The sequence below is a fragment of the Rhipicephalus sanguineus genome, chromosome 10 (assembly GCF_013339695.2).
Source record: "Rhipicephalus sanguineus isolate Rsan-2018 chromosome 10, BIME_Rsan_1.4, whole genome shotgun sequence".
NCBI lineage: Eukaryota > Metazoa > Arthropoda > Arachnida > Ixodida > Ixodidae > Rhipicephalus > Rhipicephalus sanguineus.
Window position 1 is genome coordinate 45,653,752 of NC_051185.1, and position 17,812 is coordinate 45,671,563.

Here is a 17,812-nt window from a genome sequence, read left to right on the forward strand (position 1 = left end):
GCACAGCAAACCGACGCTGCAGTGAAACCACCTTTACAGGGGGTTATGTGTGGTCAAACATGTGTGGCGACCACTGCGCACAGACTTACGCAGCCTCCGTCTCGTCACTGATTAGCCCGGCGTGACACAGCTGCTTGCTGCAGCACGCTTCCGATAAACGACAGCGCCACACAGTTTCGTCGGAGGCTGACGTCACCACTACTGGCTATATAACCCAAGCTACCAAGCTTGATTTCATGTTTTGTTTCTCTAACCTTTCGAAGCGCAGCATCGGCATGCTTGCCCTGCTGCTGCTACTAGGTTAATAAACATCATTTTGTTTTATGTTGGGATCCGTCCTTCACCGACCCGCATCCCACATCTGGTGACCCGGAAAACGAACAAACCGCACCGCCATGACCCGGACCTTGGAATGACCTTCCAGAAGATTCCACGGGACCTTCACGCCGAGTCAACCGACCTCTGACACGCCTATCACGATGGCGCTGCGACCGGATGAAACCACGGCGCACTGCATCTTGCTTCCGCCGGAGTTTCCCGAATTCTGGCCGCAATGTCCAGCCATCTGGCTCATCAAGATGGAGGCTGGTTTCTCCCTGCGTAACATCGTCTCGCAGCAGGACAAGTACGCCATCACGGTAGCTATGCTTCCTCCTGCTCTGCGACGCGTTGTGCCTCCTCTTGGGCCGCAGGCATACGACCAACTTCGAGGGTTCGTGCTAGCCCCACCGCAACCGGCAGCAACCGTGCCCGCACCCGCCGCAGCAGCCGTTCCCGCACCCGCCGCAGCAGCCGTGCCCGCACCCGCCACAGCAACCGTGCCCGCACCCGCCGCAGCAGCCGTGCCCGCACCCGCCGCAGCAGCCGTGCCCACGCCCGCTTCGGCAGACGAGCCCCCGGCACCGCCCGCTTCGGCAGACGAGCCCCCGGCACCGCCCGCGACGGCAGACGAGCCCCCAGCACCGCCCGCGACGGCAGACGAGCCCCCGTGACGGCATCAGCACCTACTGATCCTGTGTGCGACACCCGAACCAGCGCTGCTTGTCAGGTGTTCGCTGACACCACGGGTGTCACCCTAACCGAGCCACCTCAGACTGTCCCGACCACGCTGGTTGGCTTCGAACATCATACTGTCCCGACCACCGATCCTGCCCAAGCTGTCGAGCGGCAGCGCAAACATGACGACGCCCGCACCGACCGCGACCACCCGGTCCCAGTCTCCCTGGACGGACCAGCACAAGGCCACACCTGGCACCCCAACCCTGGTCGTCCGCAGAATCTGGGGCCAAGGCCCAACATCATTCTGGCGCCGCCGCGCATGATGCCGCCCCCCCTCGTTTACCATAGTCCCGGGACAGCCCCTGACACTACAACAGCTACAGGCCATGCTGCACGTGCAGACCATGCTGGCCCAGCCTACGCTGGGTGCGTTCCAGACAGACCAGCACCAGTCCCTGTCGTAGATACCGACGTTCACCCAGCCGCAGATGCTGGCGCAGGACCACCACCATCATGGCACCCTGTCGGCGCCCCTCATCTCGACGAGCGGCAGTATGGTGTCCTCTGTGCCCGTCGCGCCCGCACCAGTCACAGAGAGCGTGCAGATTGTGGTGAGCAAGGTTCCACAGACTCCGGCAGTGACTCCCCAGCAGCGCATACAGGTTTTTCTAGCGCACGATGGCAGCGTCGTACTGCACCCTCACGGCAGCACCCTGTCATCCAGGACTGCGCCGGCACCCTCCCCGGTACTGGTGGCCACGACGGTCCCGCCTTCGTCGACGAGCGCGCCCGGTGCGACCTCTCTTTCGCGGATCCACTCGGCCCTCCTGAAGCGTCTCTCCGCAGCGCCGCCCGTCAGCGGAACAGCTCGCAAAAGCCACTAGGTTTCTACACCCGTCCTCTACGCCACTCTCAGCCCCGACCCCCAGGAAAAAATTGAGCACCCGTTCGCCACTCCGTGTTACCGACCAGGACAGGACCGACTCAAGCCCGCGTACATCGCGGCGAACGACCCTGGCAGCGCCACTCTTTCAACTGGCGTCCGTCCACAGCCACCGACGTCGCAGCCCGCTCCTTTCACGACACGCTCTGGACGTCTGGTACGCCTCCCAGATTTCTACAGACCCTGAGGGCTCTGCACTCCGCGGGGGGGGTGATGTGGCGACCACTGCGCACAGACTTACGCAGCCTCCGTCTCGTCACTGATTAGCCCGGCGTGACACAGCTACTTGCTGCAACACGCTTCCGATAAACGACAGCGCCACACAGTTTCGTCGGAGGCTGACGTCACCACTGCTGGCTATATAACCCAAGCTACCAAGCTTGATTTCATGTTTTGTTTCTCTAACCTTTCGAAGCGCAGCATCGGCATGCTTGCCCTGCTGCTGCTACTACGTTAATAAACATCATTTTGTTTTATGTTGGGATCCGTCCTATATTCATTTCCGTATATATTCATTTCGAATACTTCAAAATTTCGAATAATATAAATTCGTATCGCAGCGAATTTGAATACTTTAATATTCGTTTGAATACAGTGCAGACCACTTATAACGTAACCGCATATAGTGTAGGACCGGTTATAATGCGGTCTTTCTTGACTCCCGTTTACCCTCCCATAGAACCGCACGTATACGCATACCGCTTATTATGCAGTCCCCCAAGATGAAATACCGTTTATAGTGCGGTTGCGAGAAAATATTTCTGACAAACGCGGTAGCGAGTGCGGTTCTCAAAGGAGGTACGCCGCTACGGAGGGAGCGACGAGGTCGTTACGAAGGGCGAGGGCACGCACAGTGAACGAACGAGGGGCGGAGGGAGGAAAAAGACCGCGGCAGCGCTGTGCGGGCTCACCGAGTGGGGAAGGATGGTGGTTGCCTAGGCGACGAAGTAGCCTTTGCACTGGCGGCGGCAAGGCTCCGCGGCCACTTGCCGGCAGCGCGTTACGCGTGGAACGTACGATCGCGACCTCATCAAGTGCGCTTTAAAGTAAGTTTCCTGTCGGGAAAAGCGTCGTCGTTATCACACTTGCTACAGATATCGCGTTTGCTACCTCGTCCACAAATTGAAAAGTTTTGCGGCTTCATGACGCAAGCTTTCGCCTTTTCTGCCAGTGCGCGGACTTAAACGAGCTTGGCGGGCTTTTGTCGCCGTTGATCTCCCAGCCGCGAACATAAATCGCACAAACTTCGTATCATGCGCGCTGTTCTTGGGTTAGTGCTTGAGTGCGATCTTTTCGACGTCCGATCTTCATGTTGTCTTGGAGAAACTTCCAACGACAACATGCTGAACCACATGCTAGGCCTAATCAGCGTTGGTTGCTTTTCGGTAGCGGTTGCGGGCGATGAAAGTTGCGGTTTGGTGCGGAATCAACGAAACTTTTTGCGATGGCTGCACTTGAAGGGAAGAGAATCATATCGTTAATGAAAACGAGGGCATGGTTGGCACATGCAACTCTCGAATGGTGGTTCCAAATTCGATTGCAATGTCTTGGACATCGCGTGCGCGCCCGTGAAATCGAACGATCGGTACCGCTCAGCACGTCAAATTTCGGTCGCGATTCGACATGGTTTCTGTGTAATGCGCATACCTCGAGGTGGCCTGAAACGTAGTCGGCGAATTTCCGCGATGGCACTTTGTTTTGTTTGCTTTTTCCCCCCGTGTTCATTTCGTTGGCAATGCGGGTCTTTGGCGGTTAATTTTTGAACATTCGGAGATTTAAGTGGTTGTAAGCGCCCCAAATCGCATATGTCGATTATCGGACACACGAGGCTACACACTCAACACGTTTTGCGCAAGTGCAGCCTTTGAAGAAGGTTGTTTTGGTTATAGTGCGGTACCGCTTATAGTGCGGATATTCGCGACTCCGGCGACTTACGTTATAAGCGGTCTATACTGTATTCGAAACGCCCGAATATTTGCCCATCCCTATTTATAACGAATGTTTGGATATAACGAACTTATTTTCATGTCGGATGCAACTTTGTCATAATGAGGTTTGAGTGTACTTGCAACTTTCCCATTTAAAAAGTCCTGGCATTTCAGCGCAAGGCATCGGGTTTGGAAATGCATCTTCAAATTCAGCATGAGCATTGCAACAAAAGTGTTGCAAGTTTCCTCAAAGTCGGGGCACAAGCCAGAAATTAAGATCAGTGAAATAGCCATTGTCATTTACAGTGTAAATAAAATGAAGACAATGAAAAATTCAGTCGACATGAGCACTGTCTGTTTCAGTTAACAGTTTATTCACACTTTATTTGTCTTAGTAATTTTCCTAAATCTCGTATCCCTAATGGGGCCCTGCAACACCTTTTGAAGATGTAGAATGGCTTTAACGTTACTCTACTGCCTCCTTAAATACCTGCTGCAAAAGTTTTTCAGATCGAATCAGTATAAGCATACTTCTCGCGCAAATTGTGCACGTTTCTTTCTTCTTGTTTTTTTTGCCATAAGCGAGCTGGAAACCACCTAGCGCCTGAGCGTATTGGCCACTACCTCTTGTTCAGAGATGCACGATGTCAGCATTTGTGATAGCATCTCGTGAGCAGCCGCGGTAACTACAAGTCACGGCATTTCGCCTCAGAGATTATCTGCTGCCACTCCCATATGCTGCTTAGTAGAGCCCGCTTGCCAAGCAGTTTCGTGAAGGAGAAAGCAATTTTTGGTGCATGTGTAAATTTTCAGCAATAGCATAACCACGAACAAATTGCCTTTAACCTTTTAAACGCAAAGAATAGTACGTCTAAAACTGGAGTTAGGTGAAGCATCATAAGACGTCGCTATCACAGTCCAACAACTTGGTGTTACACAAACACCCCGATGTATACCCGAATACTGGAAACACTCCAACTATCTAATGCGACATATTCTAAGGCGTCTCAAGCACGAGTATACTGAGAAAGTGCAATTCAGAATGGGTTTTCACTAAACAAAGATTTTCCATGGAGACAGCGAAAGTTATGCATATTTGAACAGCAAATGCAAGTGTGCGGTGCTGCGAATGAATACAAACCTCTGGGCACAATGAGGTCAGCGTGAACCATGGACGGCGCTATGTAGTGGTCAAAGGCTGGCTTCACGAAACGCTCGTACTGGGCCAGGCAGCCCTCGAGGTCACGGCCCCGCTCGGTGATGTCACGCTGTAACCGCCGCGCTAGCCGGATGTCGCTGTCTGTGTCTATGAAAATCTTCATGTCCATCATCTGGCACAGCGAAAGAATGGTACGGAAGAAGGTCACAAAAAGGCAAGAGATGTCTCAGCAGCCTTCCCGTTGCTGCACTTCAACTAAAACAGTAAAGCTAATAATAATAGTAACTGTTGTGGTTTAACATCCCAAAACCACGATATTGCTTCGTAAAAGTGGCATTGCGATCAAGAAGCGAAGGACGACAAAATATAGACTGGCGCGAGCTGTTCGTATTGGCAGCACTGCTCGCCTAGCCAGTTGTAAATACATCTGTACATATTTGAGTCTGTCTCTTCCCCATAACATACCGTATTTACTTGAATCTAGGCCGCCCTCAATTGTAGGCTGACCCCCGAAATTCGCAAGGCCAGAAAAAAAAAAAAACTTAATCATGGTACTCGAATCTAAGCCGACCCCCGCCACTTTCACACATCGTTTTTTCCAAAAAGAAACATCGGCTTAGATTCGAGTAAATACGGTATTTGGTGGAGGTGCGAAGTATGATTATGAAAGACATATGATTATAAAAGACACCATAGTGGAGGGCTCCAGAAATTTCGACTACCCAGGGTTCTTTAATGCGTACCTAAAGCTTAGCACACGGACCTCAAGCATTCTCGCCTCTATCGAAAATGCAACTGCCGCGGCCGGGATTCGATCCCGCGACCTTCAGGTCAGAAAAGCAGAAAAGTGGCATCACTTCACAAGGTGCCTTCGTGAAGTTCGAAGCATTTTCGTCAAGGGGACAAAAAAATTAATTCTCCATTGAGGTAATTCCACCAATGCCTAAGCATAACGCTGAACTTAGATAGCGCGCCATCTATTGGCCATGCTATGAGCCAACGAAGCACGGCATTATCGTTGCAGCATGAGATGCAAATGAGCCAGGGAGAGAGTGAGCTCCACCAAACAAGAGCACTGTTGACAGACACCTTTTGCTTTATGCATTTTACTGACGTACCGAAGCCACGGAAGCTGCTCGAGAGATTTGTGAAGTGCCTTTGTGAAGCGGTGCCTCTAAGGAAAGCTTAAAATTGGTTTAGTGTTCAATGACACCCACTCCAACCTCAACACTTCAAGTACTTCAACTGCCTAAATCACAAGTTCACTTACACTGAGCAGCTCCTTGTTGGCAAAGCAGAGGATACCCTCGAAGATGATGACATTCGCGCCGTACATGAACTTGAAGCGCTTCTCGCGCGCGTGCGTGACAAAGTTGTAGATGGGGACCTCGACACGTTTGCCTTCCTTGAGCTTCTTGAGCGTCTCGATGAGCAGATCAAAATCAAACGCGTCTGGGTGGTCAAAGTTGAACTGGTTCTCGTCTGCTAGCCGGTGCTGCTCCTCATCCAAAACCTGTAAAACAATGGAAGAAGCAACTCTGCACAAGTTTAGCATAAACAATAAGCAAACACAATGCAACTGAACTTTCTTGGTGCTTAGATCCTGCAGCAAAAAAAAAAAAAGGAAAAAGGTAGAGCTGTGCGAATAGCAAAATTTTGAGTGCGAAGCGAATTCGAATAATAAAGTTTGAGTGCGAATTGAATCGAATAATTTTTTAATATTTTTCGAATACTTAGAAGCAAAATTAGACAAAAAATTGCGGAGGGTCCCTAAGCATATTCTAAATTGTATTCTGGAAAATTATAGCTCCGTAATGGCGGAACCGGGCGCCGCCATTTTTGGCTCGTCGGAAAGAGCATTTCTCCGTCTTCAAATTTCCCGCTTCAGCTGGGGCCTCCATTCAGAAACAAGCGTACAAAAAGCAAATGTTTAAAGTTCGTTTCGAGGTCTCCCAGTGGCTGCGTCCGCGATGTTGCTCCAGCACGCCTCGCCATTGGTCCGATGCTCGCTCCGGGAGAGCGTCGTCTGCTGCTTGCGTGTCGTGAGGTCACGGTTGTCGACAATCGCGCTACTTAGCGACGCGTTCATTCGTTCTGTGTTCACGGGTCGACAATCACTCAGAATATAATTACGCTTTAGTTTGGCAGCTGCAAGCGGAGCTTCAATCATCAGATTACGATAGTGTGCCGCGCTTGTCGCGAACATCGCAGCCGCGCGTCTCGGACTAACTAGTGGGACCTGCGGTTAGAGGCAATTCTGCTGGTCAGCACATCAGACCCCGTGACGAAGACCATCGCTGGACGACTCTTTGTACTCGCGATCGTAGTTTGAAACATCGGGCACCGCGGCCACGCACACCGCGAACGAGCTTACTGCTCGAAGTCTAGGCCTAACTCACGCTAGTTGTGGCTTTCTTGCTAAAGCGAAAAAGCTGCAATGTGCTTCGTTGCAAGCAACGAATCGCATCGCCGGCTGGCTGCTCGGAATCGTGGATGGGCATTTTAAGCATTGGCAGCGGGCCCCTGGCCAAGCTCGTCGCACAGCGACCGCTGGGAGCACCGGTGGAAGCGGCTAGCAGCTTCGCACGTCGGTGCCTCAAAATGCAAGACCAAGCACGCTGCACGCAGATTTATCGTCATTATATTTATTTTCCGGAGGTTTTAATAGTTCGAATAGTAAAATACCGGTGCGAATCAAATAGCAAACACTATTCGAAAAATATTCGAAAGTTCGAATATTCGCACACGCCTAAAAAAAGAAAAGAAACACAAGTGAAAGGGGATAAACGGCCGCTGCAGAGCAAGCGTTATTAAATAAACATTTACAGTGGAATCTCTGATATATTTTTCCCGGCAACCGGAAAATAAAACGTATTATGAAAAAATGGTGTTAACCAAAGAGGTTAGAAAAAGGAGGAAAATATAAATTTTCATTGCATTCATATTTTTTCATATGAAACGTTTCATTCATGTGAAATATGAATGACATGTTTTACTAGATGAAGGAAAGAAGTGTTAATTTCAAGGGCTCGTTTTCTTTGTTATACACAATATTAATGAGAACTATACACAATATTAATAATTGTCTGTTAGTTCTCATTAATAATGTTTTACTAGATGGCGCGGTGCTTCACCTGGAATACCATCATCAGCAGTGGACATAGCAGCTATGCCTGGCAACGATCTTTTCGCCACAAAACTGACACTGCTGCGGCCTCGGCAGCTCTGCAACGTGCAGATCGTGACTTGTTGAAATGCGGTTTGAGCTAGTTATACCGAAGAATAAACATAGGATTCCTATAAATATTGGTAAAAATCCACTTTCATGGTAGTAGTATTCAGTTTTGGGCAAAAATGTGATCGTATTGAACGCATGAAAACGCATCATTTCCAGGGGACGTTGACCAGGAATAAAAAGAAAACCGTATTAGGCCGAAAAACATACTACTATACAGAATCGTATCAACAAGATTCCGCTGTCCAATACAAAGTAATGCACTCTGACTGTGAAAAAAAGCCCAGTAAGCCAGAAAAGACGAAAAATGAAAGTCACATGAGGACACTGCCTTGAAGTTTCTGCACTAGCATGCCTTGATGTCACCAGCCACAGTGGTCTAGTGGTTATGGTGCTTGATTACTGACCCGAAGGTCGCGGGTTCGAATCCCGGCTGCGGCAGCCGCATTTCATTAGTGGCAAAATGCTAAAGGCTCATGTGCTTAGATTTAGGTGCACATTAAAGAACCCCAGGTGGTCGAAATTTCCGGAGTTTCCCACTGCGATGTCTCTCATAGTGATATCGTGGTTTTGGGATGTAAAATCTTAATTATTATAGTATTATGCCATGACGTTAATTTCTACACAGTCTGATGGGGCAAAGTAAACATTTTATCGGTTCTTATAAGTAAATACAGACTACACTATATTCTAAAGGAGCCAGAAACTGAAAATGGAGACTTTCTGGGAATTTCACTGAGCTGCAATGTGCCATATAGGTGTTTTAAAGTTAATGGCTCTGCACCGACATACTAGTTCTGGAACATAAGCACAAGATTTTACAAAATGAGACTTCGGCCCTTATTTTCTCTCCCGATAGTCAACCAACTGGTACAAAATTTCCAAAAAGAAAGAGGCGAACTTTGCAAAGACTAAGAAGAAACAGAGTTTCTTCAGTGTTTCTCTCAAGGTGCTTTAAACATTAGGGCAAATTATGTCGTTCGATAAGCAAAAATAGCGCAGTAGCTATGAGAGACAACACAGTAGTTTAATTAGCCATTAGGATTTTTTTTCAACTTGCACGTAAAGCTAAGCATGTAAATATTTCTCGCATTCCATAGGCAGTGCACCACTTCACGTAAGAACTAAATCAGTTAACATGACAGATTATCCTTTAAGTGAAAGAAAGCTGGCTGTTCGAGAAAATGAAAGCAAGAACATCTTGCAACCTCAACTGTGGCTTAGAGGATGTCAGTGTTCTAAGGCATTTTCATACACCCAGGCTTTTCTGAGCATTGAAACAGTAGGAGCAAAAGATGCTGCATTTCAGTGATCACACGATTTAAAATATAGTAGTGATGAATTAAGTGACAAATAGTCAACAGGCACTTAGTGATGTTGTGTTCTACAACTCCAAAGGAGCTGGTGCAGTTACATAAAATCGGCGTTGTTAGCCTCTACCTTTCACGTGCAATCTTGTTCACCAATCTATCAAATGCTTAAAAAGAGACCTGTTTACAAGGCCCCATTGGTAAGGTAAATACTATTATAACTTAGTACTCCGTCATGCATCTCAGCCAGAGAACACCACTAAGCTGACATATAGCACTCAAGGCTAAATTAATCGCATAGGTTGAGTTTGTCCGAAGTTCATACTACTGTAGTACTTCGTTTAATGCAAGCCACATCACAATATCGAGCCTACCAGAGATAAAAAATTGTTAGGGACAATGACCAACACAATGAAATTAACATATGTAGTAGAGATGAAATAAACCCTCAGGCATAAATGCGTAAATTCAGGCAACGTAGTTCTCAATGAGTCAAAAAAAAATTTTAAGAAAAGCATAGGCTGAATCTGTGGCAATGCATTTCACAATTCTATCAGTAGGCTGCTCTAAAACAAAACTTGCATGTTAATTATAAAGATAAATAATTATGTACAAAGCATTTGCTTGTAAACAATGAAGTAAAAAAAAAATCAGTTTCGCCGCAAGGACAACGAATGCGATAGCAACAAACTGTAATGTTACATGAAGTAAGGCTCGCAGTAACTCTTTTAGATCCGACCTTGCGAAACTCTACAAAACGCCAGTGTAAGGGAATACGGCCGCTCCAGGGGGAGAAGCAGTTTTCATGCAATCTGTCACCACAACGCAAAGCGGTGACAGCACAGCATTTAGAAGGGCATACGAGCAGTTTGCTGATGTCGGCAGGGATAGCGCGCGCCCCAGCGCTCATGACCGCACCTTTACGATCAAAGTTTACAGTTGCTGCTCGAGCGACGCAGCCCCACCCTCCCTTGGCATTCCTTCGTGTTGCTTACAAAAGACGAAAAGGGCGTTTTCTCTCTGCTTGAGGAGCACTTGATGGCAGGCCTCGTACGCGGGGCGATCTTATCGCATGCTCCCTCCGTGCAATGGAGATGGACGGCTTATTTCATCGACGAATGCGGCTCATTTCATCAACTGCATTCGTCGGCAGCACTCTCACGCTTTCACTCGCGAGCAGAATATACAAGGTGCAGAGCGACACTATCGATTTGGACTTTATACGCGACGTGACAGCGACGGCGAAAGCAAAAACACGTTGCGTGTCCATATAATTGCTATCACAATAAAAGAATTTTCACAGACTATACGTCCGAAGCATCGGAAATCGAAACAACTGAAATTGCACACAAAAGAGCAAAATAATTTGGACCATAAAACTTAGTAAGTATTGGTGTCAGTAGCAATGTTGTCCACGCCATGTTTTTACAAAACTGCATTTTGAGCTGTAAACAGGGAGGCACCCACCTTGTAGAATGAATCCATGCTGAGTAACGTGACCCACGGGACATTGAGTGCCTCGATTATCTTCCTGGCAACTGTCGTCTTGCCCGAAGCACTACCGCCGCAGATGCCGATGACGAACGGCTCCACGAGCTGTCCCTGAACATCGTACCAAGGTGGTCGTCCAGCTGTGTAGATGGTACGTTGGCGCGTAAGCAGCAGGGAGTCATCTTTCGCCGAACCCGACCATAGCCTCTCGCGACGCACGCGACGCGGAGACATACATGGCGTCTGTGTTTCTGACAAGAGGTCGCTGGCACTTGCCACATCGTCGTAGCTACCACTGTTGCAAAAGAAAAAGAACAAATTGTATGAGCAATGCGGTTTCGCCAGCAGCAGAATATTGCGAGGAAGGAGCCTATGTCAAGAGCTAGCCCGGTTACCTGGCTTCGCTCCAAGAGTGGCGATCATATGTTCTTCTGCGGAAAGTGTTGTGTCCCACGTAAAGTTAACAGGAGTTGACATTAACTGGGCAATTTCCTTTTCAAGGTACGAGCGCGTAAAGTAAAGAATCAGACTACAGCTTGGGTAATTCCCTGTCTGTAAGCATCTACATACATGTGTTTAATAGATTAGCACTTGGCGCTAGCTGCACAAAGTCCCGACAAGGAAAAATGTATATAACGAGCCAAAGAAAAAAACTGGGCAGTTTGCCAGTTCGATTAATGCCAAGCTTCAGCAGCATTGCGCTGGCTAGTGCTATATTATTATTTTTTGGCATCGTTACTACCACCACACCACTGAGTGACTAATATCCATACCAAAAGGAGGCAGCGCCAAATTGTGCAACCTACGGCGGCTGTCAAGCTGTTTTACTATTGCAAAAGAGGAGTGTGCACAGTGATTACTCACCAACCTTCTCAGAAAGGAAATGATTTGCGTACTTACTGCAAAAAGCTGCAATCAAGAAGCAATAGCAAACGTCTCGTGAAGGCTTGCACTATCGCTAACGACACCGAAGGCGCACGGTAATGTGACGCCCGAATCTACAAAAAAACAAAAACCTCACCTCTCCACATCAGCCGGTTGTTCGGCCCTGCGCGATCGAGCAAAGACATAACTTGAGCAAAAGCGTTATAGTCACTATGCAGTACTCTTACATGAGAAACGCTTACGCTTATCAAGCGAGATCGACAAGCTCCCCTAGATCTCCCACGCGCCGCCTCTTATCTTGAAGATAGCGTCATAAAGACAGCGTGTAAGCAAGAAAGCCTCTTGAGCGACGTGATGGAGCGACGTGATGACAGCAATGCACAGCAATATACAGAACTCGACGCGTGCCCCCGTAAGGCGCAATGCCAGGCAACACGTACTACGTTTTAGCCGGCACCGAAGGATACTGCCGTGAACGCGATCACGAGGCCAGGGCCGCCGATCGCATTGCTTCAGTTGTTGCCTCGTGTAACGTTTCGCCAGCGCCTTCCCGTGCGATGGATCAAACGAGTCGCGCTGCACACAACCTCGTTTACGGGACGGCTTCCTCATCCTTTGACGTAACGGCCTACTTTCTACGCTGACAGTGAGAACAGAGCACGCGCGCATAATGCGCCTGTGAAATGTGCCAGGTATCCGATGAGAGCATCCATGCACTCACCTGTCCGAACTGGCAGAGCTCGGAGGGTTCCGCTCGCTCGTCATGTCAAGGTCACAGCCGGCAAATCATAAAGCTACAGCGCTCACACGCAGTGGGAAACAGGAAAAAGAGAAAATCTCTAGCAGCTTGTTTCCGCGACCTTTTTCCCCAGGGCTACCGCGTGCGCGATGCTCCAGCGGCAACGCCGTCGACCCGTATGTGAGGGGCTGTTGTAATCTGCACGTTTCGCGACTGCAGTTGAGGCTAAAAATACGCGCTTGGTGCGCCGCCGGTCCTTCTCTAGAAATCCCACGTGCAACGGTGGATGCGGAAGAAAAAGAAAACGCTGCAGTCAACCTCCGCAAACGACGGTTTATCGAGTAGAGCAACAGCTAAACGCAGAACTAGAACGATTCACAATAAGGTCTGACCGCCCGGCGCCTTACAACAGCGGGAGAAATCGATTACTCGCTCTCCACGAACCCGAGTTGACGCACTTGCGCGCGGCAGCCCACAAATGTCAGCGGTCTTTGACCGCTCGTGCCAAACTCGCAATCGTATGGGAATCGCCAGCGTAAGGTTCGATTATCGAGACGAAATTAAGCGTAATGATGCCAAGCGCATCACCACACCTTGCCCAAAAAAGAAAGTCCGTACGGACGACTTCGTCCGAACGCCGGGAATCGCAACCACATGTTGGGCGTCGAATCACTCTGGTTAAAAATATGAATTTCGCAAACCGCTCGGGGACTTACTTCTCTTTGGGACCGACAGGTTTCTCCGAAGGCTTGAGCGTTGCCGCAGGGACAATCTTTTCCGGCGAGCCGCAAGGCAGCCTTTTGTTGTGGTCACCGCCGTTCTGTAGCTCCTCTTCGGCTTTGTTTTCTAGTTCTATCGGGGCCATCGTCTCCGCCGCGACTGGTCGCTATGCGGTCACTGTCCAGTCTCTCGACATCTACACGACGCGCGCCCCAAAAAGTGCAATGCACAGCAAAGAAACTGGAAATCCCACGTGCTCAGTACCGGCTCTGTTCCTACCGCTCAGTCACACAGCGCTCTCCGATGGCAGCGCGCCAGTCAGCGCGCAAAGCAAAACCAAAAACAAAACCGGACCCGACAGTAGAGAGGTCGGTGTCGCGTTTGGCTTGACCTGTACCCGCGGTATTACGAATCATGTATCAGCGCGGAGCTAGTCAAAACACAGTGTTTTGATCGCAGGGCGAACTCAACGCCACTGAAATAAAAGAATATAAAATGCTAGGCTACACAATAGAAACATCCGTCGCCGCACGTCATCTCGCACGTGACGAAACCCACGCAACGACGGTGCTGCACAGGAGCGGACGCGTCGCGAGCTGCGGTGTGTAATGTGGCACGTTTTCGTTGGATCTCTTTTATGCCACTAACGATCGGTACAACTCAACTGCAAAACAAGAAGAAAAAGCTAGTTTATATATCAGTGAGCATTACGATCGAGCAACAAGAAAACCCATATGTTAATGCACCATAAGATTTCCTTTTTCTTTTCTTTTTTGCTGCGTATATCTTCCGTCTACTGATTTAATTAATATTATAATGAGCTCGAGCATGCTTCTTTTTTTATATAGTTGTCCGGAATACAGGGATGTATGTCCGTAGTGTGGATCAACAGCAACACTTCCACAAATCGTGGGGCACAACATGAACGGCACATGGGCACAACATGAACGGCACATATATAGCCTAAATAGGAGGTACTGCAGCTGCACCCCACCTCCCACTACCTTTTGTTATTAAGGCGAAAGCCTTGAATGCCTCATCAAACGCGAAAATTGACCGGTGTCCCGCGTCGGCGGCGTCAACACGAGTGAAAAACTCATCACGCGATGACGTCATATATTACCAAAATTTGTGACGTCATCGTGACGTAACGTCACATGATGACGTCACCACATGACATTGTAGCTTGGTCAGAGGTGGGCCGACTACGGAGGCAGTGCAAAGCCAGATGATCGTGGTGCCTCCAATTCTGGAGGCAGTGGAAAACCATGTCAGGCATAGCCGTGCGTAGGGTTGCCCATCAAGGAGGGCAAAGGTTCATCGCAGCGCCCCCCCCCCCCCCAATCTACTAAGTCAATGTATGGGGCAGATTTTGCGCCCCCTCCCCTCTTAGTTGACTAGAAGAGTCAATGTACGGGGCAGATTTTGCACCCCCCATCTTAGGTGATTAGCCCCTGCCCCCCCTATGCGCACGCCTATGATGTCAGGTGCAGAAAGCTTTCGGAGGGTGGCAGGGCATGATCAGTGCAACTGACTGAGAAGAAAAACAAGACGGCCTTCGCCTTCCAGTTGTCTTAGGTGAGTGCATAAGAGACCCTGCGAGTTTTTTTTTACACGCTCCACTGAAACTTTTGGTACCTCTTCTTACTGTTGCACTGTCTCTGGGATCGGCCAAGCTACTCTGCTGATCCATGATGTCAGTAGATGAAGTCAACTTCATCATCTGACATCCTAAATTTTGATCTTTGACGTCATCAATCGCTTGGTGGAGGTAACGTGGGTTTTTTTCTGTTCGTGGATGGACGCCGCAAAATCAAGCAGGTGTGCAATTTGCAGCACCACTGTAAAACTTAACTGATTTACCTCACTTGGGAATTGAACCCAGGCCTTCTGCATGGCATTCAGGTATTCTCCCACAGAGCAGCACCACCACTTGAAACTACCTTGGAAGAAAACTCTGTAGAGGTGCCGTATGTCAGAGAAGGAGTCGTGTTAACACATGCAATATTTTGTGGCAGAAGGGCAGAATCACACCACGCATCTAAGCATGTGAACTGCGCAATGTGTGGGTGGGTTAAAGCTTCCTACCCATTACAAAGGGGCTACAATTATCATCTGCAAAGCATGAAAATAGTGTGCAACTACATAGGTGCGTGTATTGCCTCACAGATGTGTAGTGGGTACTTTGCAATTGTACTTGAAGTACGTGCTCTAGGAGAGTTGAAGTAGGTGCCCTAGGAAGACACGCACAGATGTCCTTTTCCTCACGTCACGTTTGAGGTGCCCAGAGAGAAATGAAGCATGGCAAGTGAATGAGAAGGTGATACAAACAGGGTTTGATAATGCTATTGCATTTAAAGGTGACGTTTAACCCCTTAAGTGCTTTATTTATTTTTAATTTCCCAAACAAAAGTGCCTATCTTTTTTATTGCCGATTTCGAATCTGATTGTACCAAATAGTAGCTAGTCGATGCTGAAAAAATATTTGTACCACATACTTAGTCAAATCAACACAATAAAGTTTATTTCAGGACAATACATAGGAAACCAGCTGCCTGCTGCTAATAAAAATAAAAACCTTATAAAGAAAACAGAAAGAAAAAAAGAAAACGCCACATCGACCAGAAACTGCTGAATATATTCCATAAGGTTATCTGGCGATGGCAAGTTGAAAGTCTTGCCTGGAATGGCCAAGAATGGAAAGTGAGAAGGCTTCACAGGAGGATCTACTGGTGAGCACTCGCGATGTTCGCTTCCGAGCTGTCTTCATCATCACCGGAAGAGCTGCTCAATTCATTGCCATCACTGTCTTCACTTCCAGACACAAGATAAACATCTATATATCCGAATCATCATCACTCGAAGAAGATGACGAAAATGAAAAGCTTCTTTTTCCTGTTGATGAGCCAGCTATGCATGGGTCGCCACCACCACAAGCCATCTTTTCATACAAAAACCGCGCTCTTTCTGCAGGAGAAAAATAAATTGTCAAGTAAATGCTGCCATCTGGTGGATTACATGAAATCTAAGCTGTAGACGAGCGCTTCTCGTCCTGAACGCTAGAGGGGAGTACCTATTCCGCTAGGACGAGCTCTGCTCATCCAAAGCACTTAAGGGGTTAAGAGTCCTCCAAGTTTAGCACCAAAGTGTTACATGTCAGGGTCTGCCAAGAATTGAAGTACGAGTGTGAACGTGTATCGGCCCAAGCCACATCATGTGCCCAAGCTCAACTGTGTCGTGGAGCAGCTGACACCCTCCTGGATACCATCTATGCCACTTCAGCTTCTTCTTTGCAATAATGGCCAATACGGCATTTGGGGGCTGGGAGTGAACACGTCCGTAGAAACTGATGCACTTCTTGCTCGGAGCTACCCACCAATAGTAATTGAGCTAAGCAAGCCTTTAGTTCCTTTTCATTTTTTTTATGAATAAATTTTTCATAAGCATCATGCTTACAACATTTTTTGGAAGACAATTCCGTTACTAGGTGCACACCATCCTCATCTAAAGCGGCACACCTTCGCAGCTGACACAGCAATTTTCCGGAAGACAACTTGTTGCGAATGTACGTAATCTTTTGCGGTTTCCAAACACCATTCACAGATGACACAAACCACTCCTTCAGAGCGGCAGCTTGAGATGTTGCCAAATAGAATTTTAACCTTCAGATGAATCTCAAACACTCAAGACAACACTGATGAGTACATGGCTACTGTAAATCAGCAAAGCATTGGCATGGCAAGTTGCTGGCAAGCAGCAAATTTGGCTAGTAAATAGTTTCCCGTTAAAATCAACATGAGACTTTTTCTTGGCTTATCGGGGACATAGCTTTTGTGCTTCTTTGACATAGACAAATTTACAAATTCTTTTAAATTTTTCTTCTTATGTTGGTTGACAAATCTGGCCTCAATGCAACGACTATGTGAAAAGAATCCAGCAGGTAAACCCCAGGAATCTAATCCAGGCATGCAGCTTGGCAAGCAGTAAACATACTGTTGGATGGTTACCACTTGTCGCCACGCTTCAGGAATGCTGGTAAGTAGAGTACCATCAGTGTTTTACCATCACAGTATCAACACACATGTGCAGCTTTCACATGGAGGGCTGGAACGTCTTCAGATCCACACAGGGCATTTGGCTGCAAATGTGACAAAGTCACTTGTATCTTCACTCTCTGCTCAATCAGCTGTACTTATAGGCATGCGCACGGTAAGGGGGGGGGGCACCTTCCCCCCCATATCATCTAAAGGGGGCACTAATTCCACCCCGTACCTTTACTCAGTCGGACCTTTCAAGTCATTTTTTAATGCGCAATGTTATGACTACACATGCTTTTTTAAAATAATGGCGACCAAGGAGCCAATACGTTGCATTAAAAAACCGTTTACTTTTTTAAAGTGTGG

General features: G+C 48.2%; 1 protein-coding gene across 2 annotated transcripts in view; it reads right to left on the reverse strand.

The window, feature by feature from the left end:
* Positions 1-13,919, reverse strand: part of LOC119371786 (uridine-cytidine kinase-like 1) — a 29,941-nt gene extending 16,022 nt beyond the window's left edge. The window contains exons 1-4 of one of the 2 annotated variants that reach the window (XM_037642243.2): positions 13,406-13,919; positions 11,042-11,360; positions 6,300-6,542; positions 5,012-5,201 (exon numbers count right to left, since the gene is read on the reverse strand). In XM_037642243.2, the coding sequence (XP_037498171.1) occupies positions 5,012-5,201; positions 6,300-6,542; positions 11,042-11,360; positions 13,406-13,554 (901 nt within the window). In that variant the 5' untranslated portion in view covers positions 13,555-13,919. Of the gene's footprint in view, positions 1-5,011; positions 5,202-6,299; positions 6,543-11,041; positions 11,361-12,671; positions 12,911-13,405 lie in introns of those variants that run through there. The other variant, XM_037642244.2, reaches the window with a different exon arrangement.
* Between the last annotated feature and the right edge of the window lie 3,893 nt (positions 13,920-17,812).